Source organism: Muscardinus avellanarius, assembly GCF_963383645.1.
Source record: "Muscardinus avellanarius genome assembly, chromosome: 4".
NCBI classification, from domain to species: domain Eukaryota; kingdom Metazoa; phylum Chordata; class Mammalia; order Rodentia; family Gliridae; genus Muscardinus; species Muscardinus avellanarius.
The window spans coordinates 119813057-119831767 of NC_137789.1; the positions used below are offsets into that span (position 1 = coordinate 119813057).

General features: G+C 43.2%; 1 protein-coding gene across 2 annotated transcripts in view; it reads right to left on the bottom strand.

Annotated features, from left to right (window-relative positions):
* The window catches only part of ASCC1 (activating signal cointegrator 1 complex subunit 1), a gene marked incomplete at its 3' end in the record, with an annotated part of 96077 nt that overhangs the window by 8826 nt on the left and 68540 nt on the right, over nucleotides 1-18711 (bottom strand). For both annotated transcript variants that reach the window (XM_080695163.1, XM_080695162.1), the window contains one exon: nucleotides 17919-18004. In XM_080695163.1, coding sequence (XP_080551289.1) covers nucleotides 17919-18004 — 86 coding nt within the window. The remainder of the gene's footprint in view (nucleotides 1-17918; nucleotides 18005-18711) is intronic.

The window sequence follows — 18711 nt, forward strand, 5'->3', positions numbered from 1 at the left end:
AAACAGCTCCATTTAATTAGGTACTTGAATAGAGAAAGAGAAAGAAGCTTAAGCTACACATTTAAAAAAAATAAGGAATTTGGTTGTTCTTTTGAACCTAAGGTAGTCAAAAAGATCAAAGTGTCCTATTGTTTAGAAAATAATAGATGTAACGGGAAATTTAAAAATAAAAAATCTAGTCAAGGTATTTAAGTCATGTTGAGTTTTTTCTCCTGTTGTTTTGTAACAGTTCCTTGGGGATTTTAAAACCAAACTACGTTTTTCTGAAAACACTGTTCTCTGACATACATGCACAGAGCTCTGGTGCTCTGGAAGCCAAAAACTACAGCAAAGGAGCAGAACGGGGAAGAGCTATGTAAAACTACAAATATTTGATAAGGAAATAAAAATAGAATTTAAGAGCCAGGCACAGGAATGCATACTTGTGATCCCAGGGACTAAGGAAAAGAGGATTACAAGTTCAAGGCTAGGCTAGGCAATTTACTGGGGTCCTGTCTCAAAATAAAGAAAGAAAAAAAAAAAAGCTTCTATGTTCAACTTGTAGCATTGCGGGGGGGGGGGGCTACAAGAACGTCAGTGCTCGTGACACAACCAGTCAATAAGAAGTACTGACTTGGATGAACTTAGAAGAAAGCGTAATACCAAAGTCAGTATGGCATCTGAAAACTGTAATGCAACATGGTCACTGTCCTTTATTGGGTATTCACAGCATCATCAGAAATTAAGCAAATTTTTCTTATCACCAAGGGAAAAAAAAAAAGATAAAACATTCTGCATAAAAGCCAAGGTTCCCCTGATAAAGAACTGCAGGATAAAATCCAGTCATCCTACTGTCCCGCTCTCATGATATGTGAAGCCTACCATTTTTAGTTTGTACATGTTTTCTCTCCTGGGGTGAGCACAGAGGGAATTATTGATTTCTGGTGCTGTAGTGGTATACACTGAAAGAAAACAAATGGCAAGATTTAAGGGCAAACTGTGGTCATTTTTCCTCACACTCACTTCAGACGTTTTATTCCTTCCTCCCACACCTAATGGCACCACCATCAACACCAGAAATCACTCCAAATGCGAAGAGGCTGCAAAAATGAGACTAGGGACCTCAGACAAAGGCAGGGAGGACGGTGGAGGGGACGCTTCTCATACCAGTGACTGAGGCAGAATAAAAGAAAGAAAAAGCAGGCAGAAAGGAGACATAAAGGAAGAAGAGAGAAATGTAACTTTAATTGACAATTCTGTATATCTCTCCAAGCCTGCCACTCCTCAAGCCGGTCTTCTTCTCAGGGCAGTCACTCCCAAATTTCTGGGAAATCTGTAAATCTCAGAGTTATCGTAAATTCATCCACTTATGAAAATTGCTTTGTGTGCTGTTATTTAGCCCATCAATAAAAAGATGAGGAGAGATAGGACATTTTAAGAAGCCTCTGATTCAGGGGACTTTCCACTGTTATCTACTGATCAGGTAAAGGGGAGCATGTCAGCGAAGGATGCTGAGGACAACCAGACTGTACAGTCACCCTCACGCACCTTTCTGTGCCACCCCCTCCATCGAGTTTTCATTAAAAGAGGCTGATGTGGTGGCGCATGCCTGTGATCCCCGTACTTGGGGGGCTGAAACAGGAGGATGACAGGTTTGAGGATAGCCTCAGCAGTGTAGTGAAGCTCTCAGCAACCTAGCAAGATCCTGTTTCAAAATGAAAAACCAAAAGGGTTAGGAGTGTACCTCAGAGGTGGAATGTCCCCGCGTTCAATCTCCAGTACCACAAAAAAGCTGGGCGTGGTGGCACACGCTTATAATCCCAGCACTTGGGAGTCTGAGACAGGAGGATGGCACAGGTTCAAAGCCAGCCTCAGCTACTGAGTGAGGTTCTCAGCAACTTAGTGAGACCCTGTTTCCAAATAAAGTATAAAATAGGTCTGGGAGTATAGGCCGGAGGTAGAAAAGCCCCTGGGTTTTACACACACACACACACACACACACACACACACACACAGAGTCAGGAATCCCTAAAATGTTCCTTTACTCTTGAGATGACACATATCCTGTTTTGAAAGTGTGTTTCTTGCTTTCCTAATAAATCTCTGAGGTTCCTTTCCATCTTGTATGTCAAGGACATATAAGATTTGAGTGCCCCCTTTCTCTACAAATTCATTGGTACTCTCTTCCAGAAACATCTCTTCTCCACTGATAGGACTTCAAGCAATAAAAACCAAATAAGGGCCAATCCCCAATAACACAATGGTACATCTGTTTCCCAAATGATGCTTATTCTCTTTCTTCAATCTTAGACAATGTAGTGGCCATTCTCCTCAAAGATTTGTCTTTTAAGGAAATCTACTTCTTGTGCTGGGTAGCCTCAGTAAACTATCTGCTGTCCCAATATAGCTAAGTAGAAATTCAGGCCAGATGTGTTGGTGCATGCCTGTAGTCCCAGCGACTTAGAAAGCTTAGGCAAGAGGATTGCAAATTCAAGGCCAGCCTCGGCAACTTAGTGAAACTCTGTCTTAAATTTTTAAAAAATAAATAAAAAGGGCTAGGGATGTAGCTCAGTGTAAGACGGCTTGACTAGCGTGCACGAGGTCCTGGGTTTTAATATACAGTACCACGGGGGCTGGGGGGGTAGTTCAGTTTTGGTTTTTGGTTGTTACTGGGAATTAAACCCAGGAACATTCTACCTCTGAGCTACACCCCCAACCCTTTTTATTTTTTAAACAGGGTCTTGCTAAGTTGCTGAGGCTGGCCTCAAACCTGTGGTCTTCCTCTCTCAGCCTCCCATGTACTGGGATTACAGGCATGCATCATGGTGCCTAGCTGGAAATTCAGTTTTAAAGTCCAAAATTCACAATCTAAGATGGTGCTAGGGCTGTAAGTCAGTCTAGCATGCGTCAGGTTCTGGGTTTGATTCCTAGCACTGCAAAAAATTAAAAATATATATACGCATCTATATGTAAGTCCTATGCTATTTATTAAACATCCATGTATACTAACTGACCCTAAGAACATACTGGTGCAGGTGAAAACAAGTACAAGTTTTTTTTATTACTTTAAGTATTTAAAAGAATATGTTAGATCCCACTCCCTAAGAAAGTAAGTTTTCTATTGTTTTCATGTATGCAACAAGCCTTCTGAAACCCAGAGAGGCGTAACCAAGAGTGGCAAATGCATGCTAATTTGAAGTTTTCCCAGTGTTTTTCTTTCATAATGTGTTTTACCAACTTCTACTTTGAACAATTACCCAGTTTATAGATAAAAGTAACAGTAATAACACTGCTTTATACCTAATCATAATGCTTAACCACCTACCTCTCTACCAGGGATGGTAAGAGGAAGACTGAAGACAGTCTGACAGGCACCTTGAGCTCTTTGGGAAAGCGCTCCCAGTACAAAAGCTTGCTGTGGTTAAATAACAGCTTTCATCTAAGGATCTAAAAGTGTCTTGCAAAGCCCAGCTCATTAACCCTTCAAAAACTTGCTGTGATGTAAACTAGAGCGGTGCATTGCTATACCCATGCAAAAGACAAAAAACAGAGACACGCTAGCACCACTAACGTTGTGAGATTAATTTAATACTTCCTGAGACCAGGGATAGAATATAAGCCAGGAGAAGGCCACGGCCGCAAGGCAGTTATGTACCTCTCAGCTAGAATAACAAATATGTACCAAAGAGTGCTAAGTGGGGGGAAGTTCCCGCCTTACCTATGTGTACAATCAGACAGCAAGACAGCGTTCACAAATGATGTGAAAAAGTATAATCATGGCCCCTGGAAGATGCTAACTGAAAAATAGCAAACTTCAGAAGCATTCTTCATGAAAAAGGCCTCTAGATACAAGATTAAGAAGACTTTAGGGAGTAAACAGAAAGATTCTAACACCAGACGAAAAACACAATAAGCTGGGCACTGTGGTGTGTGGGCACAGTGGTGTATGCCTAGAATCCCAGTACTTGGGAGGCTAAACAGGAGGACGCAGGTTAGAGGCCCCATGCAGTAACGCAGCAAGAGCCTGTTTCAAAACAATTAGGCCTGGCCTGTAGTTCAGAGGTGGAATGCCCCTGAGTTCAATCTCTAGTGCCACTAAGTAAATAAATAAATTAATTAACTAATTCTGAGTTCCTTCCAGGGCACTAGGTCAATTCCTCAAGTTTTAGCGTATCTTGGATTTTTTTTTTGTTTTGTTTTTTGTTTTTGCAGTACTGGGGATGGAACCCAGGGGCATTCTACCTCCGAGGTACACTCCCAGCCCTATTTTTTATTCTTTATTTTGAAACAGGGTCTCACTGAGTTACAAAGGGCCTCACTGAGTTACAAAGGGCCTCACTAAGTAGCTGAGGCTGGCTGTGAACCACGATCCTCCTATCTCAGCCTCCCAAATGCTGGGATTACAAGTGTGCGCCACCATGTCCAGCTTGTATCATGCCTTTTTCTGCTGGCCACATGCAGGAATACTTCTGATGAGGACAGAGGTAGAGAGTAGAGAAGGCAAAGGATGGCACATCAGCACATCCAGGACACAAAGAAAACCTCTACTTAAAACACCCACACAGGCTGGATTTTCTTCTAAATATCATCTCAAAAGAACATAACTGAGCCCATTTACGCTAAAGGAAGTCATATTCCACCACATATACACACCTTCACCTGGAAACAAAAAGAAAAATTCCTTTGGACTGTTGTTGGTATTACAGCTCAGTGCTAATGTGCTTGCTTAGCATATATAAACCCTGAGTTCATTCCTAAGGGGGAGAGGAGGGGAGAGGAGAGGGAGGAAGAAAGGAAGGGAAAGTAAAGAAAAACAAAAAAGGCAAGAGAGATGTCGTTTCTACTGAAAAGAGAACAAAAAGGTTCTTAGAGAAAACTACACTTCAGTACTTTCCTATGAATGGCCACAGAGCTGCTTTCCTCCCCAATTTCTCCATCTCTTAACATAAACGATACTTAATAAGGATATTCTATACTTATATAATGCATTATAAAATGAAATTTTGAGCTCTGTTACTCATCTTTCTGTAGCTATGACAAAATACCTAAGTAAGTCTACTTAAAAGGACAAAAGGTTTATTTTGGCTTATTGTTTCGGAGGTTTTAGTTCATGATTGGCCCTGTTGCTTTGGGCCTGTGGCAGTATAGTCCATCATATCGAGAGAGAAAACTATTTACTTCACGGAAGCAAAAGACAGAGACAGGAAGGTGCTGGGGTCTCATATCTCCTCCAAGGGCACACCCCCAATGGCCTCACATCCTCAAACCAGGCCCCACCTTTAAAGATTCTACCACTTCTGCTGGGCGTGGTGGTGCACACCTGTAATCCCAGGTAACTGGAAGGCTAAGCCAGGAGGATCGCAGGTTTGAGGCCAGCTTCAGCAACTTAGTGAGACCTTGTTTCAGAAAAATAAAAAATAAAATAGGACTGGGGATGTAGCTCAGAGGTAAAATGCCCCTAGGTTCAATCCCCAGTACAGGAAAAAAAAAAAAAGTTCCACCACTTCCCAGTAGCAACACAGGTTAGGAAAACAAGCTTGTGGGCCTTTGAGGGCCATTGCAGATCTAACCTAGAGTATAGCAAGGTCTGATTATTGTTACCGACTGTAACCCGTTTTTCCACTGCTGTGACTAAAAACACCTGACATGAGCAACATACAGGAGAAGTTTGGCTGGCTCACAATCACAGAGGTATGGGTGCTGACTCCGAGACAGGCCTCATGGTGGCATAGCATGGCGGAGGAAAGCGAACTAACTTAATGGTGGCTGAGCGCAACCAGGGACTTGTACAGTGCATAAGGCCCTATCTGTGTGACCCACCTCCTCGAGCCGTGCCCCACCCACCTACTTCAGAGTAAAAGACAACCGGTTGGCAGGAAGTTACTATCCTACAGTCGTCTCCAAATATACCCCCAACTCTGCCCAAGATGCCGCTTCTAATCTGAAACCTCAACCTGCAGTGATCAGTGGTGTGGGAGTCAATAACAATGGCTAAAAATAGCCAATAAAAGGAGGATGTAGTACACTTGTAGAAGGCCCGGGGCACCTCAGATCCAAGAAGCAAGGCCAGGCTGGTCTGTAGGAGTGATTCTTATCCCCGTTAGTTGCCTCCATGAAGGAAGTGGCAAAAGGCTCTCCATCCATCCATCCATCCATCCATCCATCCATCCATCCATCAGTGGGACAGCTGTGAATTTTCAGCACATCAGCATGCCACTCCTGCTTCAGGTGTGTCCATCAATACAGTCCCAAAGCGCTAGCATGTCCAGAGCGCCTGAGTCCCCGTTCTCACTAACAGGGATGGCGTTCCTACAGAAGGGGCGCGGGAACTCCCCTCAGCCATTCTGCTCTCCAAAATCACCTGCCTGTCTTAGCAGCAGGAGCAGGAGGCATGTTCACACCTGACCTACAGGGGGACAAAGAAAGTCAGAGAAGGAGGCTTTAAAACCTTCTTCCGATAATCACCCCGGGCTGTTGAATGTTTGGCCTGTGCTTCACTGCTGATGTAAGGATTATCAAGTTTAAGACTCAGCTGGTAAGGCCAAATGACCTATTAGAGAGTGAATTAAAACCGCTATATACAAACAGGATGCCAGGCAGTTCTGCTGAGCACCTCAATATTCAAAATGCCAAGGGACTTCCCCACCCTGCAGAGCCTTTCAATTTTGAAAAGATGCAAGAAAAAACATGGGGTGGGGCAGGAGAGGAGACAAGAGGCTGTGCTGATAAGGCTGGAGGACGTGCGCCTGACCTTCGCACACACCACGCTTTCCCACAGAACTGGCACCAGACAGGGGCCCGGGAGTTCAGCCTGCTGTGGAATTTCCTCTTGAGTACGTTCTGCCTCAGGGTATGGATATTACTCCTTTACCAGGATAAAACCGGCCCACTGGCTGCCGGTTAGAAGATTCCTCAACATGAAGCCTGTGATCCCCAAGCCTCAGGGCAAATGCCCTTTTGGAACTGATCTAGGTGATGTTTCTACAGATAAAGGCTTTACACAAAACACCCTGCCTAATGATCATTAATTCATAACCACTATCCAGGCATGGTGGTGGTGGTGGGATATACACCTGTAATCTCAGCACTTAGGAGGCAGGGACAGGAGGATCACAGGCTAGAGGCCAGTATGCAGTAACTTAGTGAGACCCTATTTCAAGCTAAAAAATATAATAGGGCTGGGAGTGTACCTCAGAGGTAGAATGTTTCTGGGTTCCATCCTCAGTACCACCCCCACACACATACACATCACCGCTCTCATTTTCTATTTCCTGTTTGGTCACCTTCTCTCAGACATTACTCATAATGGTTCTTGAACGAGTGAAACAGAAGTGTTGATCTCTGCAATGCACAGTAGAAAGAAGTGCGAGGCAGCAGAAGTGAACCCTTGGAGGGTGCAGCAGGCCGCTGCATGGTGACCCCGTGGCTGGGGCTTGAGGGAGGCTGGACACCCAAGCCACATCCCGAGCAAGGTGTGACCAGGCCCAGCCAGGTCCACTCCAATGTCTCCAACACTGGGACGGCATCCGGAAGTCAAAGCGCAAATCAGATGTCCCTGGGCAGTGAAAAGACTGTACCTATATTCAGTAGCTGTCCAAATAATGACCAGGCTTAGAATGGCTTCTTGCAAGATGGAAGACAGACTGCCACATGCTATTAACTAGGTTGTTTTCTACCAAGTCACCTCATTAGACAACAAGACATGAAATAACTTCATCCTCTGTCAGAACCATAGGAAACATGCCTTCAGTCCCATCACCCTGGCTTTACAGATTGCGACACACTGGTGTTGCCCTAATGCAGCTCAGATGGCTTCCATCGCCTCTGCAACAGTATGGCTAGATGCCAAACAGGCAAAAGGCTTTGGAAGAAAAACAGGATTGTCATGCCCATGCCACCAGGGGAGCCGGAGGCCTCCACCCCAAGAACTGACATCAGTGTTTTAACCTACAATCAAGAGAGTAAACTCTGAGTTGGGAGGTCTGCTTGATTTATATCCTGTCTTCTCACTTTCTTTTTTTTTTTTTTCAGTAGTGGTGATGGAACCTAGGAGTATTGTGCCTCCGAGCTACACCCCCAGCCCTGTTTTTTAGTCTTTATTATTAATTATTAATTTTTTGTGTGTATGTGGTGGTACTAAGGGTGGAACCCAGAGGCTTTCTACCTCTGGGCTATACTCCCAGACCTTTTTTGTATTTTATTTGGAAACATGGTCTCACTAAGTTGCTGAGAGCCTCACTAAGTAGCTGAGGCTGGCTTCGAACCTGCGCGATCCTCCTGTCTCAGCCTCCCAAGCGCGGGGACTACAAGCGTGCGCCACCACGCCTGTGTCTTCTCACTTTCAATCTGTGCTAATAAGCTCACATTTGAGCATTAATTCTAAAGCTGTCTCATTGCTGGGATGTAGGGAAGAAGATAATGTCTGTCTGTCTGTCTGTCTGTCTGTGTCTGTCTGTCTGTCTGTCTGTCTGTCTGTCTGTCTGTCTGTGTCTGTCTGTCTCTCTCTCTCTCTCTCTCTCCCTCTCTCTCTCTCTCTCTCTTTGTGGTACCGGGATAGAACCCAGGGGCATTCTACCTCTGAGCTCTACTCCCAACCCAAGTTTTTATTCTCTATTTTGAAACAGGGTCTCACAAAGTTACAGAGGGCCTCACAAGTTGCTGAGGCTGGCCGTGAACCTGCGAGCCTCCCGTCTCAGCCTCCCAATTACAAGTGTGCACCACCATGCCCAGCTTGGATATGTCTCTTAAGAAAACATCACAGCTTCATGACAGACTTAACTCTTCTTTCATTTATCTTTTCCACCAGCATCCTCTAACATTTGGAATAACACTTAGACACTTGGCACAAAGTATCCACTCTAACAGGCTTTCATTCAGTCTAGTCTCTAAACCCCAGGGTCCAGATTTACATTCTGCTACTAGCTTGTTCACGCTGTAGCAATAAACATTCCAGGGAGCCTAGGCATACAATGGAATATTACTTGGCCTTAATAAGAAATGAAATTCTGATACATGCCACAACATGAATGAAACCTGAAAACGTTATACTGAGTGAAGTAAATCAGACACAAAAGGTCAAATGCATGGTTCCAAATGCATGAGGTGCCTGGAAGAGTCACAATCATAGAGACAGGAAGGGGCATGGTGGTCACCAGGGGTTTGGAGAAACAGGGAATGAGAGCTGTTGTTTAATGGGTACAGAGTTTCAATCTGGGAAGGTAAGAATTTCTGGAGACAGATGGTTATGATAGTTGCATAACAATGTGAAAGGACTTAATGCCACTGAGTTGTACACTTAAAAATGGGTAAAACTGCAAATCTCAGGTTACGGATACAAAACAAAATTCAAGCCAGGCATGGTGGTGCACAACTGTAATCCCGGTACTTGAGAGGTTGAGACAGGAGGATTGCAGGTTCAAGACCAGCCTCAGCAACTCAGCAAGGCTCTCAGTAACGTAGCAAGACCATGTGTCAAAATAAAAAGGCTGGGAGCCGGGCGTGGTGGTGCACGCTTGTAATCCCAGCATTCAGGAGGCTGAGACCAGAGGACTGCAGTACGCAGACAGCCTCAACTACTTAGTGAGGGCCTCTGCAACTCAGTGAGACCCTATTTCAAAATAAAGAATAAAAAATAGGGCAGGGGGTGTAGCTCAGAGGTCAAATGTCCCTGGGTTCCAGACCCCCCCACACACAAAAAAGCTGGGGGTATAGTTCAGAGGTAGAATGCCCCTGGGTTCAATCTCTAGTCCCACCCCCCCCCAAAAAAAAAACCCCACAATGGACCCAAAATAAGCCCAAACACAACTCATTAATCAGTGAGCTACACCCAAGATAACATGAGTGGACCTCTAGAAATCAACACAGAAGAGTATTTCCTGCAGTAAGACCAGGTGCCTACTCAAGAGTCCATAGCAGTGAGCTCAGAGGGACCAAAGATGACTGAATACGTATCCCCCTGTGCACCAAGCAAGCATCTAGCAGTGTTTCATACTTGTTAGGTACTTAGTAAACACCACCAAGTATCTACATTTTATTCTGGTAAGAACCACAAACAACGAGCTCTCCATGGACTTCTGCTGTCATTGCTATGGCCTCGGCCCGGCCCAGCCCGGCCCGCTCTGTGCTGGCTCGGCCTCCCAAGCCTGGGCATCAGCATGCCCTCTGAGCCACGCCACGCAGGAGGATCTCCAGCCCCACTGCCGAGAGGATAACCAACCGACGGACGCAAATACAAGGCAAGGAGGAGAGAAGCACCATGTGGAGAGGAACAGCAGGGGAGGAGCACCTTTCCAGAACGGATGCCAGGTCTGTCAAAACAAGCCAGTGCTCCTTTCTCAGTTTTGTTTTTAAAAAGGTGTCACTTCACTGACAGCCTTATCTTTGGGTGCCCCAACTAGTGTCTTAAGTCTTCACCTTCAGCCGGGCGTAGTGGTGCACGCTTGTAATCCCAGCCCTTGGGAGGCTGAGACAGGAGGATCGCACAGGTTCGAAGCCAGCCTCAGCTACTTAGTGAGGCTCTCAGCCACTTAGTGAGACCCTGTTTCCAAATAAAATATAAAATAGGTCTGGGAGTATAACCTGGAGGTAGAAACACCCCTGGGTTCCACCCCCAGTACCACAAAAAAAAAAAAAAAAAAAAAAAAAAAAGTCTTCACCTTCCAGGAAAAGACAGATGCTAAATAAATACAGAGGACAAGTTCTAGCAAAACACTGTTTGATTTTGGATTTTTCCCCCAACCCAAACCCCAGGTAGTCAAAACTAAGAAGCTGCGAAACCAGGCTGGAACATTTCAAACAGCACTTCTCCTTTCGACACATCTGATGCTCTAAGAAATCACCTATCAGAAGTAGATCAGATCCTTTAAGACATAGTATGTCTAGTGCTGGCAAAATATACAAAGGCCCTAATAATTTTCTGCAATCTCCTATTATTATGAATTTTGCTTTTTAATCAAGAATGGAGGCAGAAACATATATTATCATTAACACGGAAAGTACTAGCACCCAGATTTTGTAAGATGTCTTTCTCCATCTCCCTGCTAAACTTTGTATTTTTCTAAAGAGTTATGCTAATTGTAAAACCAGTGCAATTTACTCACAACTTAAGTATATTTTTCAGTCAATATTTCTTATTTGCCATTATTTTTTTTGCTACCACAATGCAATAAAACACTCAGCAATAATATATTCATGGTGCACAACTGTTAAAACCAGCTACTGAAGCGGCTGAGGCAGGAGGACCACAAGTTCAAGGCCTGCCCAGCCAACTTGGTGAGATCCTGTCTCAAAATAAGATAAACAGGGCTGGGGATTTAGCATGCACACGCGCACGCACACACACACACACACACACACACACAACACACACACACACTCTCTCAAAGAAAGACTTTCTAAAAATTTTGAATTTAAAATAAAAATCTAAAGAGCCAAGTGACTAAGAATTTTCAAGAACAGGATATAATATGGCTTAATATTGAATTAGATAATAAAATCAAGTAGCTTTTTTCTTTCTCAAGTAAAATAATCTACTTTTGCTTGTTTAGTCATATTTGGAATTGAATCTGGGGACTTGCACATGCTAAATCAACCAAACGAAGGAGAAGAACCAAACAAAACTAGAAATAAAAAAGGAGGCATTCCAATAGACACCGCTGATGTTAAAGGATCATCTGGGGCTATTCTGAAAAACAATATGCCAATAAATTAGAAAATCTTGGAAGAAACAGGCAAATTTCTGGATACATGATCTATCAAAGTTGAACCAAGAGGATATTAAAAAAAAAAAAAAACACTAAATAGATCACTAACAAATAATGGGACTGAAGCAGTAATAAAAAGTCTTCAGGTAGCCGGGCACAGTGGCATACGATAATCCCAGCTACTGAAGAGGCTAAGGCAGGAGGATTGCACATTCAAGGCCAGTCTGAGCAACTTAGCAAGACTCTGTCTCAAAAAGTAAAAAGGGCTGGGAATGTAGCTCAGTGGTAGAGTGCTTGTAGGTTCCACCTCAGAAGAAAGGAAGGGAGGGAGGAAGAAAGGGAGAGACAGCTGTGGTGGCACATGCTTGTAATCCTAGTACTTGGGAGGCTGAGATAGGAGGATTGCAGTGTGTGGACGGCCTCCACTGCCCTCTGCAACGTAGTGAGACTCTATTTCAAAAATAAAAATAACAAATAGGGCTGGAGGTGTGGATGGGAGGTAGAATGCCGGTGGGTTCAATACCCAATCTCTCACACACACACACACACACACACACACACACACACACACACACACACACCTCCCAACAAAGATAAGCCAGAGACTGAATGTATTTGCTACTTATCCCTCCCACTGGAGACTGACGCAGGGATGCTCTAGCACTATGCTACACCCACAACCCTTTTTATTTTATTTTGAGACAGGGTCTCACTAAGTTTCCCAGGCAGGCTTCCAATTTGCAATCCTCCTGCCTCGTTCTCCTGAGTAGTTTGGAAAATAGGTATGTGCCACTGCACCTGTTGTACCAGACTTTTAAATAACTAATACCAACTCTCCTCAAACAGTTCTATAAAATACAAAGAAAAGAAACACTTCCAAACTCATTCTATGAAGCCTTTCTCTGGTAGCCCTGCTACCAGAATCCGGTAGGGATACAATCAAAAATGAAAAATAGAGACCAATATCCCTGATGAACACAGATGCAAACATTTTCAATAAATACCTGCAAAATCTGAACTAGTAACACAATAAGAAGGTCACACACCATGACCAAGTTGGTGTCATTTCCGGGCTGCAGGGATGGTTCAGCCTATGGAGCAGTTAAAGGCGATGCAGCTCATGAACAGAATCAAGGATAAATATCACACGATCCTCTCAAAAAATGCCTCTGATAAAATTCTACCTCCGTCCACGAGAAGAGCCCTGAGTAAACTAGGTGTAGGAGCAGAGCTCAATTATATATAAATAAAACTGGAGGACATGGCCTTACGTGAGATGAGCCAGACACAGAAAGAGAAGTATGGCATGTTTTCTCTCATACATGAAAACTAAAACTTGAAATAAAATATGACCTGGAAGTAGAAGAAGGACTGTTAGGACCCGGGAAGGGAGCTGGGGGGCAGGTGAGGCACAAGAGGGGGAGGGGGAGGCGTGACGGTCACAGTCAATGCACACTTTACACAGGTGTGGCCATGTCAGCATAAAACCCATGAACCTGCACAATTAAACATGTTAGAAGCCGGGCATGGTGGCACTCACCTGTAATCCCAGTAGTTGAGAGGCTGAGATAAGAAGATCATAAGTTTGAGAAAGGGCTCAGCAACTTAATGAGACCCTGTTTCAAAATAGAAAATAAAAAATGGCTGGGGTAGCTCAGATGTAGACTGACTCTAGATCCAATCCCCAATGCCCTCCTCTTCCCCCCAAAAAACATGTTAATAAGAAAAGAAAGAAAAAAAGATTTATTCATTCTGAATGTTCTTTTCAGGGCACTAAGGAAAATATGAGAGACCAAAGTGAAAATGAACAAAGTACATTGGTGATCTCACTCACATCTTTCAAGAAGTCTTAGCTGTGCCTGGTGGTGCACACCTACAATCCTAGTATTTAGGAAATTGAGACAGGAGGGTCACAGGTTCAAGGACAATCTCAGCAACTTAGACCATGTATCAAAATAAAAAATAAACTAGGGCTGGGGGTACAGCTCAGAGGTAGAATGTCCCTGGGTTCAATTCCCAGCACTACAAAAAAAAGAAGAGCCTTTATGTGGCAAACTACATTTAAAAAATAATTTTAGGGGAAAGTATTAAAATTAATATAGTTAGTTTAATACTGCCAATTCCCTCTCTAAATTGAAATATTTATATGATACTATATATATGATAGGAAAGGCACAAACTCATCTTCCTTGTACTTGGCTTATATTTTCCAAAAATGTTGTGTCTATGGAAACAGCACTTTTACCATGTCCCTCGATTTTGGACCTGCAGTACTTGCTGCTCCTTTTCAAATACATGACTGTGCTTTTATTTATGCCATATTGCCTTCTCTGGGTAGTACAGTGCAGGGCTGGAATGCCTCTTCTTCACTGTGTTGAAGTGTGCAGTTAATACTGGACCCTGTTCAGCTGGCCAAGAGCAGGATCTAGGAGACCTGATTCTATCACTAAGGCCATTTCCTAAGTCCCCGAGCAGACTGCCATTACTTCTTCCTCTGGAAGCTGGCAGTTAATGGCCATTCTCCTTCCCCCTAGAGTGAAGCCCTATTTCCCCTCCGTATGCCTTTAGGTCAGCTTGAGAGGCCAATTTCCTGCTGTTCACTGCCTTTGGCCCCACAAACAGCATCTCTGCTGCCATCTCTTAGAAATGGAAACTCTCTGAAGGAACATCATCCTATTAATTTGGCCCAGGTCGTCTTCACTAATATGTCCTCCTTTGGAGCTGTCAGTCTGCCATAATAAGCCACCATAAATAAATACGTCTGTTCCTTTTCTGCTTTGAATAACACAGAAGAGTGATTCTTCAGTTGTCAGTTCTTCATTCAAAGTCTTTCTTAGGGAAAGAATATTCCTATTTTAACTAGGAATAACCAGACACTAGTCTATTACAGCTGCAACGACTCAAGAAGCTGTACAAAAGAAAAATGTGGTTTTCACCTCCAAAAGCCATTATAGAGGTGGTTTTTTTCTTATTACAGCACCCAGAAAACAATATTATGCTGAGCCAAAAGGACCAATTCTCTTCATGGAGTAGAATAGCAATTGGCTGTTACTCATTAAATCCTTACAGCAATGAGCAATGACTTTCTTTCTCATTTTGCTTCTCTCTGAATAGTTGATGAAGTTCATTTTTTCCAAGGCTACCTCCCGTCATCAGCATTCCTCAGCCCTGGCCTGTGGAGCTGTTAATACGCGGTGCACATATGTGCGGGCTCCTTAACAACCCATGCAGTTAACCTTTGTGTTGACTCCAAGTCAGTTCCCACCTTGTTAGTAAAGTTGATGTTTTTTTCTTTTTTCATATCATCATTTCATCTGGTATAAAAACTATACATATAAAATCCACTGGTTTCCTAAATCTTTTTTTTTTTTTTTCATTTGAAGGGTTTCAGGGGCCATGGGTTCTCCTATTCTAATTAAGAAAGACACATCCATTAGTGGCAATTCCAAAAGATGGTTTACTATAGCTACTTTACAAATATAGTTAATAACTTGTGTGTTAGGGTCAAAGTAACGATTGCAGCCCACAACTGACCTTTATTCTAAAAGAGACTTAATTATCTTCTTGGTGAAAATTTTTATTTTCTGAAGCTAATGATTAAGGAGTAAAATATTAGAACCTATACTAAAAAACATGCTGCCTATGTTAGTTAAAGGTACTTCTTCTCTGTAATTCTCTTCTAACACTTTATACTGTAAATGCCTGTTTACATCCTTCTGTTCCCTCCCTCCCTCCCTCCCTCCCTCCCTCCCTTCCTTCCTTCCTTGCCTCACTAAGTTGCCCAGGCTGTCCTCAACCTTTTCATCCTCCTGCCTCAGCCTCCTTAGTGGCTGGGATTACAGGCGTGTGCCTCCACACCTGGGAGGACTATCATGACAACTGTTTCATCTTTGCATCCCAAGGTCTTAAAGACAGTATACAAACAATAACTTGTTGTTAGTGTTAGTCTACATTCATTGCAAATCTGATTTGGAGTTATGGGAGTGCTAGGTATTGAGATTAAGGGCCTTATATGTACCATGTACCAGCTCTATTAATGAGCTACAAGCCCAACTCCAAAAGCTGATTCTTAATTAGCCAGTTTTAGGTTAACTGGCACACCCACTGGCCCAGCATTTATGAAATAAGTTTTGACCAGAAATTATCCCAGTTTAGACAGATATGAGCTGGGCGTGGTGGCGCACGCTTGTAATCCCCACGCTTGGGAGGCTGAGACAGGAGGATCGCACGGGTTCGAAGCCAGCCTCAGCTACTTAGTGAGGCTCTCAGCAACTTAGTGAGACCCTGTTTCCAAGTAAAATAGAAAGTAAGTCTGGGAGTGTAGCCCGGAGGTAGAAAGCCTCTGGATTCCACCCCCAGTACTACCCAAAATAAACAAACAAACAAACAAACAAACAAACAGATATGCCCAGCCTTAAATCCCTAACGATCTCTACCTAAACACTGACAGCAGTCAGTAGAAAGCATACTAAGCTTGTGTCAGGGTTTGAGTATTTTGGTTCTGATTTCAGACTTTCACCAACTAGTGTTACCTTTATCATGTCACTTTAACAATAATTAATCTCATATCAGAGATTAGAAGGAGGAACTAAATAGTCTCCAAGTACCTCCCTGGGCCCAGCTCCAAAACTAGTTAGGCATGAACTAGTGATGGTAGTGCTGGTATGCAGGCGCTTGTCAGCACTAGAGGGAGCTACCTTCATGTAATCACTGGGGCGGTTTGGGGAGTTTTCAAGAAAAAGCATCTTTAAATAGAACACTGACTTGCAGAACGATCAAGTTCTGCTCAGGATCAAGTGAAAAACCCATGCTGCAGATAGAGCCGCTCCACGGGCTCTGCAGATGTCAAAGCTCCTTGGGTCTGAGCGGCATCAGTACACAATTTGGGCTTTTATTTTAATTCCATGAGAATCAAGTTGATTTTAAGACAGTCCTAAAGATTTTTCTATTCAGTCTATTTTTTCTTAATCAACTTAACATCAAAGCAAAATAATTAATGATATTATTGGAAAATTATCAAAGAAGGGAGATAGGAAAAAGACTCGTTAACACACCAAAGTCGTGACCTGAAAAAAAAACTGAACTAACTACAACTGAATTCATTAGCACCCAGTCACCCAAACCCAGAGCAACTCCAAAAACAAACAAAAACTATCCCCAAACCGGAAGTATCAAGGAAAGGCATGGCCACAGCTCTGCAAGGTGGTGCTGGCAGGCCCTGTGAAGGGCACCTGGGCTCTGTGGGAAGCAGCTCACAGCTGCTGAAGAGTGATGTCCCTAACTAGAACCAATGGGGTCATGTGAGCCATTCGGCAAGAAAACGGCCAAGTGATGAAATAAGGGAATGGAGGACAGGTAGGGAAGGAAAAAGAGAGGGCTTCTATAAAGCTGAAACTCATTCTCTCTCCTCCACCTCTGAAAAGCACCTCTGGCCTTGAGAACGTCTGACCTAAACCATTCCAGAACAAGTACAAGGAAGGCTCAGCAACCCTCCCTTCTGAGTCGACTGCATTTCTCTCTGCCCAGGGGAACAATGGCATATTAGCCCAATGGAGAGGGCATATATCATGGGTACTACAGAATGTAGTCTGTGGGAGAAAGATAAATGCCATCCTAAAAAACCCCTTCTATTCAAACTTCATAGATTAATGCAACACTCAGAAAAGCAAAGCTATCAACAGTCAGAAACGGACCTCCTACTTTTTAGGACATGGCCTGCTCCTGCATAAAAATAGATTAGACAGCAACTTCGAAAAGTCACTTTGTGGGTAAAAAGAAAAACCTACTAGAACAAGACAAACAGTTCTTTTTCACTCACAAAAGAAAACCTCCAGAGGTTAAATACAGCATAAAAATTGCAGGTTAAAAACAACTTATCCCTGTGCATCTGATTAGTTGGAATACCTCATTTTTTCTTTTTGTTCCTGTCTTTGCAGTGCTAGAGAAGGAATCCCGGTTCTTATAAATGCTAGGCAAGTGCTGTACCACTAAGCTACACCTCCAGCCCTCTTTTATTTTCTTAAGTCACCAATTTCAAATAATCCAGAAGTCCTGAAGCTTTCAGAAAGTCAAGAGAATTTCTCTTGTTTTAGACAATCAAAATTTTAAACAGTTCTTTCAATCAATGATCCTCACGAAAAAAAATATACTTTATGGTTAAAAGGAGAAAAACATGCTTTCCTCCCTTATTTAGGACACATGCCAAAGGATTTCCAATCCGCTCTGCTTCACACTGACCTTTAAAATGTTTCGGCCATCAAACGATTCTCTTTCCTTGAAGATGTATTTGCCATCCGCTGTGTAGAGATTGTACCTGCCTTCAGCTGTAAATATTTGAAAGATAATGTTAGAGGGTAAGAAGCTGGGGTTGTTTATCTGGTTATATTCTCTTGGGTTTCTATAGGCAAACAGGTACAACTGGCAAAATGTTCATGCAAGGCCCAGCGTAATGTGGCAGAAAAAGCAGCGGACTACAAATCTAGAGGCAGGGCTTCTACAGTCGGCTACGTCATCCAATCACTCAGCATACACTTATTCCTTCAACATTCTCCTCACTGTAGTACTTACTAACTACGAAATTAGCTGCATATAGTCAAAATGCGTCTCCTCCATGCACCTCGTTCTTCACTTACAAAGTCAGGGATGGAGACTAATTGTTTCTCCAGAGGTTCCCTGCAATTTACAAACCTAAGATAGGCTGCCATTTAAAGTATGTTAACAAATTGGGCGTGGTGGTGCACGCTTGTAATCTCAGTACTTGGGAGGCTGAGACAGGAGGATCGCACAGGTTCGAAGCCAGCCTCAGATACTTAGTGAGGCTCTCAGCAACTTAGTGAGACCCTGTTTCCAAATAAAATATAAAACAGGTCTAAGAGTGTAGCCCAGAGGTAGAAGGATGGAACCCTGGGTTCCATCCCCAGTACCACAAAGAAATTAAAAATAAATAAAATATGTTAACAATATACAAAAGTTTGCGCTTTAGTCAAAACTGCTGGCATGCAGGCTTCAGGTTGATTTAAGGACTTCCTCC